This window comes from Taurulus bubalis, assembly GCF_910589615.1.
Source record: "Taurulus bubalis genome assembly, chromosome: 19".
NCBI lineage: Eukaryota > Metazoa > Chordata > Actinopteri > Perciformes > Cottidae > Taurulus > Taurulus bubalis.
The window spans coordinates 20,992,600-21,008,564 of record NC_136607.1 but is presented as its reverse complement, the minus strand read 5'-3'; the positions used below and the strand labels follow the sequence as shown (position 1 = coordinate 21,008,564).

General features: G+C 45.1%; 3 protein-coding genes across 3 annotated transcripts; 2 read left to right on the top strand and 1 right to left on the bottom strand.

Moving 5' to 3' along the window:
* Positions 1-102: 102 nt before the first annotated feature.
* Positions 103-7,398, bottom strand: cryba4 (crystallin, beta A4; the record flags this gene model as incomplete). The annotated part of the gene is made up of 6 exons (XM_079235480.1): positions 7,317-7,398; positions 1,594-1,637; positions 1,173-1,291; positions 585-726; positions 351-493; positions 103-250 (listed from the first exon to the last, which is right to left on the bottom strand). The coding sequence occupies exons 2-6, from the start codon at positions 1,630-1,632 to the stop codon at positions 103-105; spliced, it is 591 nt and encodes a 196-aa protein (XP_079091606.1). The 5' UTR covers positions 1,633-1,637; positions 7,317-7,398.
* On the top strand, positions 5,327-8,572 carry crybb1 (crystallin, beta B1; the record flags this gene model as incomplete). Its single annotated transcript, XM_079235477.1, has 5 exons — positions 5,327-5,449; positions 6,754-6,872; positions 6,992-7,124; positions 7,336-7,478; positions 8,395-8,572. 5 exons carry the CDS (start codon positions 5,327-5,329, stop codon positions 8,570-8,572), a joined length of 696 nt encoding a protein of 231 aa, XP_079091603.1.
* A 717-nt stretch (positions 8,573-9,289) lies between these two features.
* acads (acyl-CoA dehydrogenase short chain) lies at positions 9,290-14,763 on the top strand. Its single transcript, XM_079235487.1, is given in 11 exon segments — positions 9,290-9,369; positions 10,980-11,140; positions 11,214-11,363; positions 11,449-11,560; positions 11,741-11,892; positions 11,964-12,101; positions 12,103-12,135; positions 12,806-12,943; positions 13,675-13,770; positions 13,884-13,940; positions 14,072-14,763. Coding segments are annotated over 11 exon segments (1,218 nt in total). The 5' UTR covers positions 9,290-9,341; the 3' UTR covers positions 14,225-14,763.
* The last annotated feature ends 1,202 nt before the right edge of the window (positions 14,764-15,965 follow it).

Sequence of the window (15,965 nt, the reverse complement as noted above, 5' to 3'; positions counted from 1 at the left end):
AGAAAGACATTTTATTCAGCACGGGGTCAGAGGAGAAGGGTCAGAGGTCAGAGGAGAAGGGTCAGAGGTCAGGGGAGAAGGGTGTTAGGGGTCTTGGGGTCGTTATTGCTGAATGCGGCGGATGGACTGGATCTGAGGGGTCTGGCAGTGGGAGCCGAACTCCCGGAAGTGTTTGAACTCCCCACAGTGACGGTCACACTCCATGATGTACTGGAACCCGCGGTAGCCCGGGTACTGGTAGCACACGAACCTGTTGGGAGGAGGAGGGTTATGTCCAGGAACAGCATCATCATCATCATCATCATCATCATCATCATCATCATCATGTTATGAAGAGGAACAGCACTCACGCTCCGGACTGGGCCTTCAGGGACCCGACCTCGTTGTTGCACCAGCCCATGGCCTGCAGAGACGGGTAGTCGTCGCTCAGCTCGCCCTTACGGCCCAGGAAGTTCTCCCGCTCGAAGATGGTCATGCGGCACTCCCTGTGGTTCTGCAGGTGGAGAACAAACACAAAGGGACTCGTGAGCTGCTGAGGTTTGCTTTTTCCTGCAAAAGTTGGTCCCTGAAGCGGCAGCACTCACCGCGCAGGCGATGGGCCTGAAGGAGGTCATCCTCTCGATGTGGTACGCGTTGCTGCCGCCGAAGGCGTCGCACTGCGGGTACTCGCCGCGCTCCAGCACGAACTGCTGGCCCTGGTAGGACGCGTGCTCGTATCCCACCCAGCTGCACGGACACGAGAACACACGACCACACGTCAGAGAGCCGCCTGCCTCCTCTCGCTCATGTAAATGTGTTATATTCATGTGTTCATGTCTTCATTTACGATGAGTTTGAGATAATAAATATGCTTTTAAAAGAGACTCAGAATATAAGCAGGCATACATACAGGCATCTATATAAATGTTTATTCTTTTAATCAAACTATTGTCTCATTCATTTGAGTCATTTAAGGTTTACTGTATGCTTTGTGTTCTCATTGTTAGTTTAAATACTACATTTACTCACTTTTTACTGTTTACACCCAGACTTCACTAAATGCTTGTCATGGACATTTGGTTTAAAGTCATGGAAAAGTGACTTTTCACTAAATGTTTAGTCACGTAAATGTGTTTTAAAGTCCTGAGCCCATTGGTCAGAATGTGTGTGTTCGCGGCCACAGAGAGACTCACGCGCCGCTCTCCACGCGCATGGAGCGCACGGTCTCGAAGCCGAACTCCATCACGTTGCAGCACTCGGAGGTGAACTCATGGCGGCGGCCCTGGAAACACTCCTCGTCGAACACGATGATCTGAGGAGGGGAGGGAAGGTTCAGGTGCGCTTTAAAGAAGTTATTACATAGTAGTAACTACTGACATTGAGGTGGTTTATGTTTGAGTCTGTTTATCTTTATTTAAACCAGCGATTCAGGACAAAATGAAAGCTCTCAAACAACCTCACAGTTTATTTAATAAAGACTCTGCTGGTCTCAAGGGGACTTTAGTCATTTCCCTTCGGAGACGTGATGCACCAGTGTGTGTGTGTGTGTGTGTGTGTGTGTGTGTGTGTGTGTGTGTGTGTGTGTTTTGGTTTGTTTTCCATCTGCAGACTCACCTTCCAGTGGCCGGAGAACTTGGTGCAATGGTGAGTCATCTTGTCTGGAAGGAGAAGAGGAAGAGGAAGCACGAGGAAGATTAAAGTTTAGACCGTGAAACATCAAATAGCTCAGCAGGAGGTGTGTGTGTGTGTGTGTGTGTGTGTGTGTGTGTGTGTGTGTGTGTGTGTGTGTGTGTGTGTGTGTGTGTGTGTGTGTGTGTGTTTTAGAAAAGCCAGAATGAATAACTTCTATATAAAAAAGTTATTGCAAAATCAGGGCCCCAGAAGCCGTCCCTGCACCAGTCTCTATAGGTACAACCTCCTGGTTGTGTGTGTGTGTGTGTGTGTGTGTGTGTGTGTGTGTGTGTGTGTGTGTGTGTGTGTGTGTGTGTGTGTGTGTGTGTGTGTCCTGGCCCTGCCGGCTGCGCTCACCTTGCTGGTGTGGTCGGCTCGTCCTGTGAGAGTGAGATGAACTACGCGCCCCCACCCTTTTAAAGCCTCCCCTGGCAGGGGGCCACGCCAAAAGGCCCGGGTCAGCAGAGGGGAGGGGCCTCTCTCTCTCTCTCTCTCTCTCTCCCTCTCTCTCTCTCTTTGTGCCCCCCGACAATAGTGTGTTAATCTGTGGACGAAGGCAGAAGTGCAGACGCCACGTTATCTGTGGACGAGGACAGAAACAGTTAATTATAATATCATGTTCTGGTTAGCGATAATAAATATGATATATTATAATCAATAATAATATATTATGTGTATTATTATTATGAATTGGAGCATTCGGTAGAATTTGAATGCAGGATTTTTACTTGTAACAGAGTATTTCTACACTGTGGTATTAATACTTCTACTCAAGTAAAAGTACTCACGATCCGATGGAATCAAGAGAAAAGTCTATTTTTCGTCTCACGGATGATTTCAGATCAACGTTTCTGTCGTTTAGGGAAATGTGACGAAGACGAAGGTCACGGGGTCAACTGTATAAGCATGCTTCTTTATTGTTAATAAATCCCACGAAAACAACACAACCACGAACAATATTGTGTGAAATAGTCCTCCAACAAATGTACTATTTCCTGCTGTTTAAAAATAATAATACAATAAACGTTATTTATGTTGCGCTTTTAAAAATAGATTAAAAGTGCTTTGACGAAGCAGAGAAATATAAAGAAGGAAAGAAATTATACCTTAATAAAACAGTACAAATGATGAAACAATACGAACAACAGATACGAGAAGAATACAAAATATAAATCATTTTGCGAATTATTTTTTAATTTTTAAATTTAATTTAAATTGTTTAAATGTATATATATATATATATATATATATATATATATATATATATATATTTTCTTTATTTATATTGTAATATATTTTAAAAATATATATTTTTTAAATATTTTTTTAATTTAATTTAATTTAAATTAAATCACTGTTTATGTTAATACTAATTGAAACTGTATATGTGTGTTTTAAAAGCTCCACATCTTCAATAGGAACCCGTGAAACCAGTGGATTTTGCAGCTGAGAACCATTGACACTTTTCATGGGATTTATAGATAAAACTCAAAATGTAATATTGCCATCCTTTGTCAAAAGAGATTTCTAAAAAAGTAATAAATGACTACGCATCTCTCCGGGCCTGCGGTCTCTCCAGACTCGTTTTCTGCTACTGATCACGGTTTGAGCTGCAGACAGATTTATGGCACAGAATCCAACGGGAAGCACACAGATTACACAACGGCATCACTTCACACCTAATCTGCACATATCAAACACGTTTTAATCCAGATTGGAAATAATCACAGCAAAGGTGACATAATCCAGATTTAATCCAGACTTAATCCAGACTTAATCCAGGCTGTTGTCCAAGAACTATCATCACCATCAACAACCTTTATTTCAGTTATTTCACAGTGGTGCTTTAATTATAGAACGGTTTATATGTATTTGCTTCAAACAGTTTATCGATATATATTTATGGGTGGAGATAGAAAGAAAAAAACCTTTGCTTTTATAGTCTCACTCAGTCTGGTGCGACCAGTATCTTGTGGTGGCTAATGTTAGCTAATGCTGGGTAAGACCAATAGTTTATGGTGGCTAATGTTAGCTAATGCTCGGGTAAGACCAATAGTTTATGGTGGCTAATGTTAGCTAATGCTCTGGTGCGACCATTAGCTTATGCTGGCTAATGTTTGTTAATGCTCTGTTGCGACCATTAGCTTATGGTGGCTAATATTAGCTAATGTTCTGTTGCGACCATTAGTTTATGATGGCTAATGCTACCTAATGCTAGCGCCCATTAGTTTATGGTGGCTAACATTACCTAATACTCTGGTGCTACCATTACTTTATGGTGGCTAACATTACCTAATGCTCTGGTGCAACCATTATCTTATGGTGGCTAACGTTAGCTAATTCTGCCGAGCACTACGTAGATGTTACTGGGTGTCAGGCTGCATTCCTTGTGAAGTTCCCTGGAAGTCAGGTTTCCGACCTCAGAATCCAAGATGGCTGCCAGACAGTACTGTCAACTCCTATCTGTGAAAATGTTGCTTACGGTTATCAAATACAACATATTACTGTACGGCTCGAGTTGTGCTAACGTTACACAGTGAGTTAGCATTTTAAGATTATGTTAGCTTGTTTTAAAGGAAGAGTTTCTTTCAGGGAAATACACTTATTTACGTGAGTTATTTTAACTAATCGACCCTTTTCTTGTTACATTACAGAACATGTTGTTGACTTGTCATAACAATATAAACACAGTGTGATTGATCCAATTAGTTATGGAGATTGAGACATAAACTCATGGGAATAAATCAAGAGAGATGTAGAGTCATTTAAATAGACTTCTATGCAACCACAGGAGTCGCCCCCTGGTGGTCAGGAGAGAGAATGCAGCTTTAACACATGAAGCATAGACTTCAGGTTTAAGAACCGGAGGTTTTCCTCGTTAGCAACCGAAGCTAATCGTGAAGCTTTTTTTCTCCCATCATCAACTTTTCCCTCAGAAAGAAAGCAAAGTGTAAAACCGTTTCTTTGCCCGACCTTTTAGGTTAATTCAAACTCATATGAATCCCACATTTCTCGTGTATTCTTTTCTAAATGTTCCTCAGAAGGTTTAAACTCCGACATCAAGAATAAAAACAAGACACACTTTCACTGTTTATTTCCTGTTTTCTGCATCAGCTCCTCCAGCTTCATGTTTCAGATGGACGGCTGATTTTGAATCTTTGTTTCCAGAGAGCGTGTTCCCCATGGAGGTGACAGAGAGCCGGATTGCCCTCTGAACCTCTGCATACCTCGTCTCTGCACGGCCAACACATGCGGCTGGTAAACCGCCTGCTCAGGGGTTTCCTTTGACAGCAAAACGCTTACGGCCGCGGCCAGAGGGGGCCGGCGGCGCTTCCAGGCTCTGCGATGACCCGCTGGCTTTGGCGCGGGCCGACAGTGATGACGGGGCGCTTTCCTTTGTGCCGGCCGCCGCCGCGCTCGGCCTCTGCCAGAGTATAAAAGCTGGGGTCGAGCGTTGAAGGCACCAGCACGACCAGCCTCCCACACGGCACTGCACAAGCTGTATAACGCAGGTAAGGACACACGGACGCACTCACCTGAGCACCTGGCTCAGGTAGACGTCCAGGGCCCCCCCTCCAAATAAACCAGCAGACTTGTGTTTAACCCCATGAGCACATGAGCCCTCTGACCACAACCCCTCCCTGTCTCCCACCCAGACTCTCCTGAACCCCTCGCCATGTCTCAGACCGCCAAGTCCGCCTCCAGCCAGGGCACCGACGCCAAGGACAAGGGCGCCCCGGCTCCTGCCGCCACCAGCAAGGCCACCAAGACCGGAGAGCCCGGCATGGGATCCTACAGAGTGAGTGCCACATCCGTACCAGCAGATGTTTTATTGAAAGGGCCAGTTTCCCCCCGTCCGTTTGTTATCTGTCTGTTTTGTTAAAGTAGATCCGGTTAAAAAAGCAGGACCTAGTCTTCAGTGTGAGTGAGCTTTCATTCAGGTTGTGTTGCTGAACTCGGATTAGTTTCCTTTTGTTTAAATGAATTATGAAGGGGCTTCAACAGACAGTGGAGGAAGAAGTACTCAGAGTATTTACTCTGTAGTAGTCGTAGTACAAGTGCAGCAGCAATGCCACTTCAAATACTAAAAGTAAAACTGTTACTTATTGGTGGATTCATTCAAATTATGCATTTTAATATGGTTTAGCTGGAGCTCACATCAAACACTTTAAATGTTGTTATATAATGCAACTAGAACAGAATGTTTCATCTCTTGTTTCTTAATCTGCAAAGTAACTACAGCTGTTTATTAAAAGTAGAATATGTTCATGACATGTAGAAGTATAACGCAGCATATAAGTAAAATAATTCCTGTTTCGGAAATAATTCCTGTTTCCACAGAATATTTAGAACTCTAATATTTAGAACTCTAATATTTAAAATTCTAATATTTATAATTCTAATATTTTGAACTCTATATTTATAACTCTAATATTTATAACTCTATATTCAGATCGCTGATATTTTGAACTATATATATATCTAGAACTCTATATTTGGAACTCTAATATTTAGAACTCTATATTTAGAACTCTAAATTCTGAACTCTATATTCGAAACTATATTCAGAACTCTATATTTTGAACTCTATATTTTGAACTTTAATATTTAGAACTCTATTTTTAGAACTCTATATTTAGAACTCTATATTTAGAACTCCATAGTCAAAACTGTATATCTACAACTCTATATTTAGACCTCTATATCTACAACTCTTTTTTTAGAACTCTATATTCAGATCTCTATATCTAGAACTCTATATTTAGAACTCTATAGTCAAAACTCTTTATTTAGAACTCTATATTTTGAACTCTTTTTTTAGAACTCTATATCTATAACTCTATATTTAGAACTCTATATCTACGACTCTTTTTTAGAGCTCTATATCTATAACTCTATATTTAGAACTCTATATCTACGACTCTTTTTTAGAGCTCTATATCTATAACTCTATATTTAGAACTCTATATCTACGACTCTTTTTTAGAGCTCTATATCTATAACTCTATATTTAGAACTCTATATCTACGACTCTTTTTTAGAGCTCTGTATGTAGGCGTGTTCCGTGACGCTGGTGTAACCTGTTAAAACTCTCCTCTGCAGATCATGATGTTCGACCAGGAGAACTTCCAGGGCCGCATGGTGGAGGTGCAGAACGAGTGCATGAACGTGTGCGACCGCGGCATGGACCGCGTGCGCAGCATCATCGTGGAGTGCGGCCCGTAAGTGGACACGAGGACTCGGGAACGCGGTCCCTCGCTTCGCCGTCTCTCTAACCCTCTCTCTCTCTCTCTCTCCCCCTCCTGTGCCCCCCCCGTGCCCGGCGGCCCCCCTCCTCCAGCTTCGTTGCCTTCGAGCAGACGAACTTCCGTGGGGAGATGTTCATCCTGGAGAAGGGAGAGTATCCTCGCTGGGACACCTGGAGCAACTCCTACCGCAGCGACTGCCTCATGTCCCTCAGGCCCATCCGCATGGTAAACACATCTCACGTCATTGAAAACATATATCTAGATAGTGCTGTAAAACATATGGTTCAGTTAAACAGTTACACTTGTAAATAATGAAACTATTGAGTATTTAAATAGTTCCTGAGGAGTTTTCTGTCCTTAGAATTCTGTTTGCTTCTCTCAGAATCTGTTTTTGTGACATTTTAAACATGAACTGACTCTTTTGTTGCGACTGCAGGACAGCATGGAGCACAAGATCTGCCTGTACGAGCTCTCCGACTTCAAGGGCAACAAGATGGAGATCCAGGAGGACGACGTGCCCACCCTGTGGGCGCACGGCTTCTGTGACCGAGTGGGCAGCGTGAGGGTCCCCGGAGGAGCGTGAGTAGACCTTAAGCTGCTGGTTTATGAGTATATATATATATGTATAAGTATATCTGAAGAGGCCTCAACCGCCTCCAGAACCTCTTAGACACCCATAGAACCTCCTCAATGACAAGTAGAACCACTTTACGGACCCATAGAACCCCCTTATTGACCACTAGAACCTCTTTGAGACAGCTACAACCTCATCAATGACCACTAAAACACCTTTAGGGGCCCCAAGAATATCATCAGTCTTCAATGACCTCCAGAACATCTTAGACACCCAGAACCTCACCAATGACCTCCAGAACATCTTAGATACCCATAGAACCTCACCAATGACAACTAGAACCTCTTGAAAGTCTCCTCGGACCACCTTAATGACCACTAAAACCTCATTCGGGACCCATAGGACCTTTTTAATGAAACCTCTTTAGGGACCTGTAGAACCTCATCAATAACAACTAGAACCTCTTTATGGACCTGTAAAACCTCCTCATTGAACACTAAAACCTATATAGGGACCCTTAGAATCTCCTCAAGAACAACTAGAACCTCTTTAGGACCCTTAGAACCTCCTCAGTAACCACTAGAACCTCTTTAGGACCCGTAGAACCTCCTCAATGTCCACTAGAACCTTTTTAGGACCTGTAGAACCTCCTCAGTAACCACTAGAACATCTTTAGGACCCGTAGAACCTCCTCAATGTCCAATAGAACCTCTTTAGGACCCTTAGAACCTCCTCAGTGACCACTAGAACAGCTTTAGGGCCCTTAGAACCTCCTCAATGTCCAATAGAACCTCTTTAGGGCCCGTAGAGCCTCCTCAATGTCCACTAGAACCTCTTTAGGACCTGTAGAACCTCCTCAGTGACCACTAGAACCTCTTTAGGGCCCGTAGAGCCTCCTCAGTAACCCCATGCGTCCCTCAGGTGGGTGGGCTACCAGTACCCCGGCTACAGAGGCTACCAGTACCTGTTTGAGTGCGGTGACTACAGACACTACAACGACTTCAGCGCCTTCCAGCCTCAGATCCAGTCCATGCGCCGCATCAGGGACATGCAGTTCCACCAGAGAGGGTGCTTCACCTTCACCTCCGCCAGCAAGTGAATGACACCCGCTGCACCCCCCTTTCCTCCAGACCTGCTCCACAGCGCTCCACCCCAGGAACGGCGGCCTGAGAGCCGTCACACACGGGACGACAGCCACTGACTTTATGGTGCTAAAAACAATAAACACGTGAAAACCCTCAAACTGATTGATGAGCTTTGTTCTGCAGAGTGTTGATGTGCTGAACATATTATTTTTCTACATATACTGTAATAATTCATACAAATCATTATGGGATGTTCACAGTATAATTACAGACTCACCAAGTATAAATATGGGATATTATATACGGTCCAATTGTTTTAATTAAAGATACAGCAATATACAGTATTTAGAGCAATATAATGAAATGACCCAAACAAACATTCTGCATCGGGATACGCAGGTAAATTATATAAAGTACCGGTTTAAATAAATAAGACCTGCAGGAGTTCAACACTGTGGAGGAAAACTGCTGCTCTCTCTCTTTCCTCCTCTTGCTCTCTCTCTTTCCTCCTCCTGCTCTCTCTCTCTTTCCTCCTCCTGCTCTCTCTCTCTTTCCTCCTCCTGCTCTCTCTCTCTCTTTCCTCCTCCTGCTCTCTCTCTCTCTTTCCTCCTCCTGCTCTCTCTCTCTCTCTTTCCTCCTCTTGCTCTCTCTCTTTCCTCCTCCTGCTCTCTCTCTCTCTCTTTCCACCTCCTTTCCACCCTCCCTAACGTGCATCATTTCCTACGGCACGTGAAGGCAGCAGCGTGCTTCATAACAGTCCTGCAGCTGAGGAGGAAAGGAGCCATGGCTGCTCTGTTCACAGCGAGGAGAGGTGAGGACACGAGGACACACACGAGGAGACACACGAGGAGACACACGAGGACACACACGAGGACACTGCCGGCGTTAACGAGGCTCTCTTACTTTAGTTACACGCGGATAAACACCGGAAATACCAGCAGTTATGAAACCCAGTTAGCTCCTCGGCTAAATTAGGTAGCTAGCTAGCCGGCTAGTTCCGATCAATAACTCGATTATCAGCTGTCGATTCATGATCGATGATGATTATTATTGTTCACAAACAGTCGGACCATGTTGTTGTTTGTTTGAGTGGGTTTTAAAACTTCCAGACTGAGAGGAAGGTGACTGATGATGAGGAGGACCTTTCACCCAGATAGCATCAAGCTAACTACTGGTGCGTTCAAAGACTCCAGTAAAGTCAAGATTCAAGATATTTTTATTGTCATATGCACATATAACAGGCAGTTATTCTGTACAATGAAAAGCTTATTTTGCTCAGAACACAGAATTACAAAACACTTTAAAGGGAAACAAGTGAAATAAACTCAAGGCAAAAAATTATAAATAAAAATAAGGCACAAAATATAGTGACTGTATTGCACAGAAGAATACACAAAGGGTATCTTTGCAGAATGAGATAACTAGGGAGCTGGTGGTGTGTTCAAGGACCCAATAAAGTCGATGCAGAATGAGGAAATAATGACCACCAGGAATAAAATACATGAGACATAAACATATGATTTAAAAAAGTTTTAAGAGTACTAAAAAGGAAAGATGAGTACATCTGCAAATTCATCAAATCTAACATTCATTCCTCGTCAGCCTGTCAACATAAATTGGACAAATAGAGCTTTAACACATTAAACTTAGCTTTATTAAATGTCTCATTTTTAATCAATGATTTCATTGTTGGGTGTTTTTAACTGAAGGTTAGACCAAGATAACAGATGTTCTTATTGAATCAACTCCCGTCTCATGAGTGAAACAAGAGCGCAGAGTTGCTATTCTTTCTGAACATTTCCAAGGTTGCTGTGACGGATGTTGCTCTCTGACCGTTTCTGTGTTTTCTCTGAGACACAAACGTCCAACACGAGTCAAAGCGTTGCATCACAGAAACGTTACGCTTCATTTAGCTGAGGCTTTCATCCAAAGAGACGTCCATGTTGGCTCTGTACGGCGTAGTCACAGCAACGGGGAGCAGTTAGGGATGAAGTCATGGACTTGTTTTGACTTGGTTTGAATCTTGAAGGACAATACTTTGTGTCGTAGCTAATGACACATCAGAGCTGACTACGATGACATGTGGTGTTCCTCAAGGCTCAATACTGGGGCCTCTTCAGTTCACACCTACATGCTTCCACTGGCTCACACTGTGGAAAACAACAACGTGTGTTGTCATAATTATGCAAACGACACACACATCTACATGTTCTTAATTGTTTTTAAATGTTGTGTTGTTCTGCATTATGTTTTGATGCTTTTATAGTTTTATGTGAAGCACTTTGAATCCTTGTTGTTGAAATGTGCTACAAATAAACTTTACTAATAAAATACTTCTGCAAAACCTTCTTTCATTCTGCTCTTTGTTTGTTTGTTTGTTTGTTTGTTTGTTTGTTTGTTTGTTTACTCTCCTTCCTGCAGCTCTGGGCTCGTGTCTCTCGGCTCGTCGACGTCTGTCGTCGCTGGCCGAGCTGCCGGAGACGCATCAGCTGCTGAGACAGACCTGCAGAGACTTCGCCGACCGGGAGCTGATCCCCATCGCCGGCCAGCTGGACAAAGACCACGCCTACCCTGCTGAACAGGTACACACATGCAGGTACACACACACATACACACTCTCTCTCTCTCTCTCTCTCTCACTCTCTCGTTGTTCAGATCCGGGCTCTGGGTCTGATGGGTGTGATGGCCATCGAGGTCCCTGAGGATCTGGGCGGAGCCGGCATGGACTACCTGGCCTACAGTCTGGCCATGGAGGAGATCAGCCGCGGCTGCGCCAGCACCGGGGTGGTGGTGTCCGTCAACAACGTGAGCGGAACCGCTACGCAGAACCCGGTTCTCTAACATGCAGTTCTCTAACTCGTGGTTCTCTAACATGCGGTTCTGCCCTCAGTCGCTCTACATCGGCCCGATTCTGAAGAACGGCACCGAGGAGCAGAAGAAGAAATGGATCACTCCGTTTACCACCGGAGAGAAAGTGGGCTGTTTCTGTCTCAGTGAGCCAGGTAACACACACACACACACACACACACACACACACACACACACACACACACACACACACACACACACTCAGAGACACAAACACACACACACACACACAGACTCTCTCACACACACAGACACACACACACACACACACACCCTCTCGGACACACACACACCCCTGTGACCTCTGACCCCAGGTAACGGCAGTGACGCGGGCGCCGCCTCCACCACGGCCCGGCAGCAGGGGGGCGACTGGGTTCTGAACGGAACCAAAGCCTGGATCACCAACAGCTGGGACGCCGCGGCCGCCGTGGTGTTCGCCACCACGGACAAGACGCTCAAGCACAAGGCACGCCCACTTCCTGTCTTATTGTGAAACTCTGCATCGCTCTACTGACCCCCCCCCCCCCCCCCCCACAGGGCATCAGTGCCTTCCTGGTCCCCATGCCGCACCCCGGCCTCTCTCTGGGGAAGAAGGAGGACAAGCTGGGCATCAGAGCCTCGTCGACCGCCAACGTCATCCTGGAGGACTGCCGGGTCCCAATGGACCACATGCTGGGGCCCCGGGGGGGGCGGCTTCAAGATCGCCATGGTGATCACAGAGACACACACACACACACACACACACACACACACACACACACGGGTGGCCGGCTTCTAGATCGCCAGGGTGATCACACACACTGAGACACAAACACTGAGACACACACACACAGAGACACACACACACACACACACACTACCTCGTCCACTGTAACGTTAGTGATGTCACAGTGTTTGATCAGAGGAACAAGGTAATCAATAGATAATAATATAATAATAATCACAGAGGCTTATTGTTATATTTCAAAATAAGAGCTGAACTGAACAACTAAAAGCAAAATGAAACGACTTCCTGAATGTAGCTCACGTTTGTCTGTGTGACATTGGAGGAGTTTCAGGAAATAGAACGTCTCCTTCAGTGGAAAAGAACACAACAAAGGTCAAAGGTCAAAGGTTTGAACCTCTTCACCATAAAGTCTTTCCTTTGTTCCCTCGTGGATCTTTTCCAGGATCTTTCTCATCTTTAGGGCCCAATTCTTAGAAAACCCCAGAAGAGTTCAAAGATAACAACGATATTAAAGAAAGTCTTTTATTATCGGAACATTTCTGTCCTGAGGATGAACTCAGACTTTACGAGGTTAAAGAACACGTGAACAACAACAACAACATGTGTGTATTTGTACTCTCAGTATACACAGTAATCGTATCTCTTCCCTCAGCAAACCCTGGACAGCGGGCGCATCGGCGTGGCGTCTCAGGCCCTCGGCATCGCGCAGGCGTCTCTGGAATGTGCCGCCGACTACGCCCACAAACGCACCGCGTTCGGAGCGCCGATCGGAAAATTGCAGGCCATACAGGTGACACGCCTCTTTTTATACTGCAGGTGACACGCCCCTTTTATACTGCAGGTGACACGCCCCTTTTTATGCTGCAGGTAACACGCCCCTTAGTATACTGCAGGTGACACGCCCCTTTTATACTGCAGGTGACACGCCCCTTTTATACTTCAGGTGACACGCCCGGTTTTATACTGCAAGGACACGCCCGGTTTTATACTGCAGGTGACACACCCCTTTTTATGCTGCAGGTGACACGCCCCTTTTTATGCTGCAGGTGACACGCCCCTTAGTATACTGCAGGTGACACGCCCCTTTTTATGCTGCAGGTGACACGCCCCTTAGTATACTGCAGGTGACACGCCCCTTTTTATGCTGCAGGTAACACGCCCCTTAGTATACTGCAGGTGACACGCCCCTTTTTATGCTGCAGGTGACACGCCCCTTAGTATACTGCAGGTGACACGCCCCTTTTTATGCTGCAGGTGACACGCCCCTTAGTATACTGCAGGTGACACGCCCCTTTTTATACTGCAGGTGACACGCCCCTTTTTATACTGCAGGTGACACGCCCCTTTTATTACTACAGGTGACACGCCCCTTGTACCACTGAAATACTCTATGTACTTCATCTGCATCATTGTCAACATTTTATTATTATTCTTCTCCTCTTTCTAATATAATATAGTAGTATAGTATAATAGTAGTATAGTATAATAGTACTACAGTACTAAAGGTATTGTCTCCTGCAGTTCAAGCTGGCTGACATGTCCGTGGCGGTGGAAAGCGCCCGCCTGCTCACCTGGAAGGCGTCTTTTCTACGAGATGCAGGGAAGCCCTTCACCAAGGTACGCTCCATTCCTCCACCTGGAGCTGCAGAGGAGCGCTCGCTTTACTCACCCCGTGTGTGTGTATGTGTGTGTGTGTGTGTGTGTGTGTGTGTGTGTGTGTGTGTCTTTAGGAAGCAGCCATGGCCAAACTGTCGGCGTCTGAAGCCGCTACGTTCTGCTCTCACCAGGTGAGCACCACGCCTCCCTCAGGTAACGTCACCTCTTCATGTCAGCACATGAAGAGGTGACGTTACCTGAGGTGAGCACCACGCCCACCTCAGGTAACGTCACCCCTTCATGTGCTGTCTCTCTGGTCCAGGCCATCCAGGTTCTGGGTGGGATGGGCTACGTGTCCGACATGCCGGCTGAGAGGCACTACCGCGACGCCCGCATCACGGAGATCTACGAGGGAACCAGCGAGATCCAGAGGCTGGTGATCGCCGGACAGGTGCTGAAGGAGTACCAGTCCTAGGCCAGGTGGGCTCCACCTGGAGGAGAGGGAGCACCCATGGAGAGGAGAGGAACAGAACAATGTATTGTTGCACTTGTATAAATCTGAGGAGACAGTCGACAATATTAAGAGTTAAAAGATGTATTTGACGCTAATAAACTTCCATAAATCAGAATAGAAATGATGAACTTATTTCCCTGCAGAAGGTGTTTATGTTTTATTCATAATGGAAGTGAGGCAGTCAGCTGTCTGGACCGATGGATGAACTGCAGGGAGCTGCTCATAAATCATTCTGCATACATGAGCTCCATGCTGTGATTCGTGTGACTGGTTCAATGAGGCATTCCACCAGCAGGGGGCGCCAGAGCGCCTCCCGTCTCTGACCCGCTTCTGTTGGCTGCAGATTTAATAATGTGATATTCTGGAGTTTGTTCTTGAATGATCGTCGACCTCTTGTGCCTCAATGTGTACATATGTTTATGTAATTTAATGAGCAGATGATAATAAAAACACAATGACAGAACATATTTCTGTGGATTTTATTTCAACATTAAAGTTAACTTTAATAACCACAGAGTGAGATTAGTGTGTTTTAGTGTTGAACTCTGTTGCTTTGCTGAAGCTCAGACATAAATATAATGAAACATATATAAATGTATAATAACTTCTTATGCGCAGCCTGTTTGTTGTTGTAATACTCGTGTTGGCCACTAGAGGGTGACGGGCACCACCTTTCTCTAAATGAATGAACTTCATGAATCTTTTGCTTCTGACGCCTCAAACACGACGCTGAGGAAACACTAAGAAACAAACTTATTATTATTATTATTATTATTATGATGTCACATTTATGTAAATAAATCCCCTAAAGCTCTTCACTCTGTTCCTTAAGTTACAGCTGAGGAAAATATTTAAATGCTTTTTTCTCTCTTGGCTTCAATATTGGGAAATAATTTGTGATTTTATTTCATTTGTGATTTTATATTGTTTACATTTCTCCTCCCTGAGCATCACTTTATGCTCCTGCAGGTTTATGATGTTTATTCTGAAATACTTCAACATTAAAACTCCATAACGACAGAAACTTTGCAACAAGAGTTCATTTCTTAACTTTCATACTAATTTTCTCACATTTAAAAATAATATCTGCTGCTTTTATTCTTTCAGCTTTGACTTCATGAAACATTTAAATTCTGGTTCAAGTCTTTCTAGATGTTCATCTCTTCTGTCTTTGATTTAGTCTGTCCTCTGGACCAAGACCTGGACCAGGTCCTGCACTCTGAGTCCTGGTCCTGATGGGTCTCTGAGTCCTGGTGGGACTCTGAGTCCTGGTCCTGCACTCTGAGTCCCATCAGGACTCTGAGTCCTGGTCCTGGTCCTGGTCCTGATGGGTCTCAGAGTCCTGGTGGGACTCAGAGTCCTGATGGGTCTCAGAGTCCTGATGGGACTCTGAGTCCTGGTCCTGCACTCTGAGTCCTGGTCCTGGTCCTGATGGGTCTCAGAGTCCTGATGGGACTCTGAGTCCTGGTCCTGAAGGGACTCAGAGTCCTGATGGGACTCTGAGTCCTGATGGGACTCTGAGTCCTGGTCCTGAAGGGACTGAGACCAGGTCCTGGTCCAGCTTCCTGAGTGTGATTGTGTCCGTCAGGCTGCATTGTTCTCCGGGTCGTGTGAACCGGGTCTTTTGTTTCCTTTTGACTTCATAAACAAACAAAGGAGCACGTGCACTAACGTGCACTAATGTGACCTTTGACCTCGTTAT